The following is a 7,789-nucleotide window of genomic DNA, read 5'->3' on the forward strand; positions in this document are numbered from 1 at the left end:
CACAATGGAATCAATCTAAGGCGAATGAAAACCAAATTCATGGAACCATGAAAGGAGTGATGTGAGTTTTGCATTAGAAAGAAAATGACACCATATTCTAGTAGCTAAAGGATGGAGAGCTTGGGTAGAGCTTTTTCTTTTATCATCCTCAAAAAGGTAAAAATTTGTATCACATCAAGATAATGGCATCTAAGGCAAAGTTGAGAACCCAAATATATGCCTACCCACATTATCACCTCACCATTAACCCAACAAAAAAAGGGAAAACAAAAGCAAGATTCCAATTGCCTTTACAGCCCTCCAAATATTCCCAAAGCATTTTTGCTCTTGTGCAATGCCATATTTTTTCCCTCATCCTTTGTCTTTAACATGTGTTATAATATTAATAGCTCCAAGACACACTTCCAAGTTTTCTCTTGCACCCTAGCCACATACTGCTCCACCCCTCCCTTCAAGCCATGGCCACTTCAAAACAACAACTTGAAGTCCGTAAAGAAGACCACCATACTCCATCAAAATGGACTGTTGCTTTGGGAGAAGATGTTTTTAGAAGATTTCTAGGGCAATCTAACACTGCTGTGCAAAAGGTGTTCAGCGATGGCTCGTTGTTTAGCCCGTTGCTGTTCGGAAAGTTCTTCGACCCGGCCGATGCTTTTCCGCTATGGGAGTTTGAGTCTGATCTACTGTTGTCTAACCTTCGCAGCTCTGGAAAATCTTCAATAGATTGGTTTCAAACTGATCAAGAATACGTTCTACAAGCAGAATTACTAGGTATTTTTTTCACTTATTCCACCTTTTCTGAAAAATACTAATACATTTTTTTTTTTATGGAAAATTCAACCTCAAATCTTGAGATTTTTAGTATAAATTTATGTTACACTAAATTATGTTCACATTAGCTTAATTACTATTCTTATCATCTCATTTGAAAATTTTAAAATTAAAAGATCAAGCATTAAAATTATATAATTAAGTAATAAAGAAAATGTGTAAGGAGAAATTTAGTAAAAAAAATTATATGTATATTTTATTTAGTATAATTAGGATTGAAGAATTCAAATCACAAATCTTGTGATTAGTACACTCATATACCAATTGAGTTATGTTTATTTTGACTTAGATTTCAAAATATGAAAATAGTATTTAATAGTGTAAAATTAAACATTTAATTGATTTTGAGTGATTAATGTTATGCTTTTAATCAACTCATATGCTATGATCGATTTTCTTATAGTAAATATTGAAAACCACTTTTGGTCCCTCAATTTTGTTAGAAATATCAATTTAGTGGATCTTGAACTTTGAATTGTTATAACTTAGTCCATATAATTTTAGTTTTATAACAATTTAATTCTTGTATGTTAGTAAGAAACAAATTTAGTCACCGTACTTTTAAATTTGTAAAAGTTAATCTCTATTGGAAAAAGTTTTATAAAGATTAAACATCAACTTTTGTTGTTTAACAATTTGGACTTTGTAGCTCATAAACATATCGAGAGACTAAATAGTTTGTTGATTTATTGCGATTGAGGCATAAGAAATGTAATTAAATCTTAACAATAAAATAAGGACTAAATTGTTGTATGTTAAAATTTAAAGGCTAATTAAATTGTTACAAAATTTAAAAATACATCTAGATGGTCACAAATGAAAAGTTGGAGGATTTTTAAGATTTTTAGTTCGGCTAAAAACACTTCCTGAAAACTATTAGATAATTTCAAAATTTATAACCTTATTAATTATTATTTTTTTTCTTTAACTGAAGGTCTAAAAACAGAGATGAAAATGGTGGGAGGACAAAGTTACTTTAAATCATAGACTGAAGAACTAAAAAATGTCCCACATCGAAAGACTTTTAGAATCTCGAAGCCTTTAAAAAATTTAATTTAAAGTTGTTAGCCGGGATGTGGGTAGGAACACCACGCGCTATTCTAAACCCTAAACCTAATACAGAATTATGGGGAATTTCCCCGGCGTTTACCCCGTAGACCTCGAAAATAAACGCCGATGCTTTGCGTGTGGTTTTAAGTTTCCGGTGGTCAAATTACGCCTTTGAGGTTCGTAGGTGGTGTGCTGCTCCACCGTGGCCAATTGGTGCCATTGCAGTCACCAGTATCCTCGCCTCTTAATCATCCCATTTTTTATAATATTCCAAAGTACTTTATTTTTGTTATTATTATTTTTGTATATAATAATACCTTTTTCGTCTTGGTGTTTATTCAGTGGGTTTTTATTCTTTCTTGTTCACTTTAGAAAGCCACTTTTTTTTTCATAGGGTTCTTAACTTTAAATTTATAAAGTTAACTTTTCTCTCAATTCTACTAGCTTTATCAAATACTTATTTTACACTATAACTCAACTTGTTAAAATATAAACTTTGAACTAATTCGAATTCTTTCACATCTATTTGGTTCTTCTTTCACAATCCTTTTTCTATATGCACACAACAATTCTAATTATGTAGAGATCAAATTCTATTATTAGTTATTTGTCTCTTAGGAACATATTTTTATCAATAATATATGTCTAGGCACTTGATTGTTTTATTTTATTTTATTTTATATTTTTAATTATTCTCATTTTAGTAATTTACTATTCAAGAAATTTTTTAATGTAACTAAAACTTTTAATTAGATCAAACAAAAAATTGAAATTATACCACTAAGATGAAATTATAAGTTTAATTAATGTTTTTTTAAGTTTATGTCTAATCGGTTCATGAACTATAAAAAAAATAAAATAAAATAAAAAATTCTAGTAAGTTTCGAAAATTTTAATTTTGTGAGTAGGTTACTAAATTTTAAATATAGTGTTTAATAAGTCTTTAAATTTTTAATTTATATTGAATAGAGATCCTTTGAACTATCAATTTTAAGGTTCTTGATTTGTTCAACATTGTAAAAAACTCAAACATCTATGGGTAATTGTTTTAAATGGTAAAATTGTTGAAAATATTTTTAAATATAACAAAATATCACTGTCTATCAGTAATGGACCGCGATAGAATTTTTAATTTTATGCTTATTAGGTCTCTAGAAAGTTTCGATTTTTTATATAATAAGTCTTTGACATATTTAACATTTTGTTAAAAGAAATTAATGTAACTATTAGACATAAGGTTGAATCTTCTGTTTGATGGACTTTGAAATTCTATTATATTTGTAAATAACTTGGCTTATTTTTATTTATTTAAAAATAACCCAACATCTATTATATAATTTAACGTAGAAATATATTTTTTTGACAATATGTGAGGTGGGGATTAAACCTCGAGCTTCGAGGTCAATAGTCCATAATTGATGTCAGTTAAACTATACTCTAGAAATAAAATATTAAGTCTTTTAATAAGCTATATAATAATTATTATTATTATCATTAAAGTATTAATAGAAGTTATTTTTACCATAATAGTTTTTGTGAACCTTCTTACCATAACTTTTTTTTAGTACAAAAGGGTGAGAGGATTCAAATATAGATCTCTTGTTCACAAAAAAATATTAAATATTAGTCAAAGTATTCTCATTTTGACCATTCCTATCATAAAAAAGGGATGATCAATATATTATAGTCAAAACAGGTATTATTTTTTATTTTTTAGTAGAAAAGTGCTTTTAACTTTGATCATGGTTAAGAGCATTTCTCAAACATTTATTTTGCAGAGATTTGAAGTTGAAAGGATCATGATAAGAGAATAGATTTTAATGCTGAATTATGTATGCAACAACTACATTTTAAAAGACTCTCCAAAGGCCCTTCAATTCTCTCTGTTGCTTCTCATACAAAAAAAGTTGGGTGATATGTTTGATTTGACACAAAGCAAAATTTGACAAACCACAGAAGCTTGGAGAAATGCATTACAAATCTCCATAGAAGATGGGAAGGTGTTAGAGATAAGTGGTCAGTTGAAGGAGCAACAAAGAGAAGGCAAGACGATCGTCGATTGGCGACATGTCAATTGGTGGGAGCATGGATACGTTCGACGACTCGAGTTGCCCGAAGACGCTGATTGGTCTAGAATGGAGGCTCGTATGAAGAATGACAATGTTCTTGAGATCAAGATTCAAAAGTCAGAAACTAATCAAGGTGTTGAATCAAAGAGCAAAGATAATTCTGATGAAGATGCTTAAGTTGATCATGAGCAAATTTCTAATGGAAAATGTGTTTAACTTAAACATAATTTACATATTCTCTGTGATTGTGACAAAAGAAAATGTGTTTAACTTGAACATAATTTACATATTCTATGTGATTGTGACAAAACAACAAGGCATGGATCTCAATTATGTGTATGTTAATGTTATTGCTGACCAACTTATATGGATGAGAATACAAACAATTTCAAAATGTCTAGTACTATATACAATTTCATTTCGTTTCTAGTCTCGAATCAAATTCTTACCGGCTAATTACCATTATTATTATCATAATTTCGTTTACATTATTCTAATTGAACTTGAAAAGAGATCCAAGATTTATATCCAAACCTTTTATGATAAAGTGATGGCCAATAATTTACTGGTCTAAATTACCTATACATATTGTTGAAATGCCTTAAATCTGTTATCTGGTACTCCGAATGATCAAACACAGGGTCTAAATTACCTATACCGGCCTATACATATTGTTCATGAAGGGATTGAATCTCGTAGTTGAAGTGAATGATTGTTTTACTTTCAATTTTGTTTTACAAACAACACAAAACAAAAGAATACAACATAAATAATGAACAAACTCAATAGGTTAAGCATGTTTAATTAATTATACAAAGAAAAAGAAACAATTTAACACTCTTTAAGAATTCTAGTAATTCTTCTTCTTCCTCAACAAATAACATCAAGATCTCCTCTAGGATGTGAACATAATACCATCACTGGGTCTTCCCGACTATTCTCTTGATAAGGACTGGTTTGTGTAAACCGACTTTTGAAAGAGAGAGAATTTTGTTGTGGAGAAGAGTTTTTCTACTAAGAACTCTTTCTTTGTGAAAAAAAAAAAAACTTGAGAGAGATAGGAGGGAGAGTAAGAGATATGGATTAGACACACTAACCCCTTTCCCCTTTTTTTCTTTTAGGTGAAGTAGGAGAGAAACCACCCACTTTCTATTTATTTATTAAAATTAAATAAAATACATTTAATTTAATTATAATTAATTGATCGAATTAAATTGATCTTAAATTATATATCTCATTATTTAATTAAATGTAGAATTAAATCATATTCAAATGCATATTTTTCTCATAACATATGTTTTTAATATGAATTTCATTCATATTTATTAACCTATAATTTTAATATGAATCTCCTTCATATTAATTTTTAACCCACAGCTATAATAAGAATCTTATTCATATTATTTTAATATGAATCTAATTTATATGATTTATTATTTGAATCTTATTATATAGTTTAATTTTGAATTTTATTCAAAATTAACTTTATATTATAATGTATCTATATACATTATATTAATGGTATTATATACGATTAATGTTGTTCCCTTAATTAATTTGAACAATATAAATTCTTTCAAACCTAATGGTCTTTGTTTATCCATTATGAGAGAGACCTAATGAACCAACAGATTAGAAGCTCCAATGATTCGAGGTTAATTAATTAAACATTTTAATTAAATTAACCAACATTCATTAACTATGGATCACTCCACTTGAAGACTCACAGTGCACTCTTCACGCTGTAGAAGATTTTGTGTCCATGGATCTAACCATTATAAGTAAGTTGACCCTGCATCAGTTGTTTGCAATTACAATTGGGTCAAATTATCGTTGTACCTCTGTAATTACCTCTTACTCCTTAAGTACTATTAATCCCTCTAATGAACAATCTATATATGATCCTACCATAAATCAAGTCCCTCTTGGGCCAATGAGAGGACAGGTACATTCGTTTTACCCCTGTAATTACCTCTTACTCCTTAACTTGAATCTATATCCAGGTTAGGTGAGTATTCTCCACTAGGCATGTTTCAACTATTAGTAAATTTTATTTACCTTGGTTCGCTTTTTTCACTTTCTTTTCTGCCTAGTACTTTGGGCAATTACACTTCCAATGCCTATCTTCTCCGCAATGGAAATACTTTCCTTTGGGAGCTTATTTTTTTTTTCTTAGTAGTGATTTTCTTATTCCCTTTACCCTTCTTCTTCATTTGTACATCTTTGTCTTTTGAAGAAGAGGGAACAGACTTCTTTTAATAAGTGGGTTTTGTTCCAGACGTAGAACCTTTTACAAACTTTTTAGATCGTGAAATAACATTTACTTCACTTTCTTTAAGTTTCATCATAGATTGATATGTCTGTAGCTCATTCAACAGTGTAGTCAAATTGTAAGTAATTTTGTTAATAACAACATTTGTTCTGAAAGGTAGATAACTCGCTGGGAGAGATTCTAATATCATATTGACGTGATTGATTTCATCTATCATCGCCCCATGAGCCTCAACAATATTAAAATGAACCATCATATCGAGAACATGTTCTCTAACGTTGGTACCATATTTCATGCGAGTACTATAAACATACTTAATGGCTTCTTGTCGAACAGAGGATGACGGTTGCTCGAACATCTCTTGGAGCGACGTCCTTATCTCACGGGCAGTGGACATTACCTCATGTTTCTTATTAAGTACATCGGATATACTTGCTAAGATATAAGCCCTAGCTTTTTCGTTAGCCCTAACCCATCGATCATAGATGTCCTGAACATTTCGGTTCGCTGTTGTACTGGAAACCGGAGGACATTCATCCGACAACACAAACCTGAAATCATCCACAACTAATATTGTATTAATGTTAGATTTCTAGTTTGAATATCCTTCTCCGTTAAATTTATCAGAAGCAAGCAGTTGTATAATTCAATTTGACATTGTTGAAAAAAATTAAACAAATTCTATTAAACTTATGCATCTAAATCCAATTTTTAGCAAAAAACAATAAAGTACCCAAAAAACTTTATTTATTTGCAACGATACTTTAGTGATTTAGAATAGTTGCTACCGTGAGGCAGTCAAATATTCCTTTTCCTGAAGCAAGAAAATTTTGACCAAATACTATATCAGAATAACTCTTTATTCCTATAGTTCTTTTGGTTATCGTTTTCGGTCAAGATCTTTACTAATAATCAGTAATTCTTGTAAGTGTGACCCGCCTTTTTCAGATTTTATAGAACGGTATGAACATGCCCCTGAAATGAAGACAATATCCAACACGAAACTATAAGGCCCTATTCATTTTTTAAGCTTGAGTTGTTCCAAATCCTATGTTACAACCCTCCGTGGGGATCATTGTGGTTAACGACTGGCTAATGCCACCTAAAAACGACAACAAGTGCAACATAGGAATCTCACGGTTCAAACTAATGGAGAAGATTGTAGAACAATGTTGACACATTTCCTTCACCCACTTACTATGAACTACTTCCCCCATTCACTTTGTTATTGACCTATGCAAACACTTTCCATATGAAGTAGTCACGGTAAAAGCGATAGGAAGCTGAGCATGGATCTCACTGTGTGAACTCTTGGGGACGTAAGAGCTATTAACTTTATATCGAATATATTGTTATTCTCCCACTGAAGTGTTCTAAATGTTTGGATATTAGGTTTTATTACGGCTAATTAAGAAGAACCTAAGTCTGTGATTTTATCCAAGTATAATGTTTATATTTGGATATTAACATACGATGTCTATGTATTTAAACTAGTTTTAAACCTCACATCACTCACGCAAGCTCATAAAATCAGTTAACAATGCTGAATATTTCGGTCATAATCCCC

At 30.3% G+C, this 7,789-nt stretch overlaps 1 protein-coding gene across 1 annotated transcript; it reads left to right on the top strand.

Moving 5' to 3' along the window:
* The first annotated feature begins 328 nt into the window (after window positions 1-328).
* Window positions 329-4,344, top strand: LOC120091818 (21.7 kDa class VI heat shock protein). Its single transcript, XM_039049959.2, has 2 exons — window positions 329-771; window positions 3,838-4,344. Exons 1-2 carry the CDS (start codon window positions 459-461, stop codon window positions 4,125-4,127), a joined length of 603 nt encoding a protein of 200 aa, XP_038905887.1. The 5' UTR covers window positions 329-458; the 3' UTR covers window positions 4,128-4,344.
* Window positions 4,345-7,789: the final 3,445 nt, after the last annotated feature.

Source organism: Benincasa hispida, chromosome 11 (genome assembly GCF_027475165.1).
Source record: "Benincasa hispida cultivar pf3 chromosome 11, pf3_genome.v1.1, whole genome shotgun sequence".
NCBI lineage: Eukaryota > Viridiplantae > Streptophyta > Magnoliopsida > Cucurbitales > Cucurbitaceae > Benincasa > Benincasa hispida.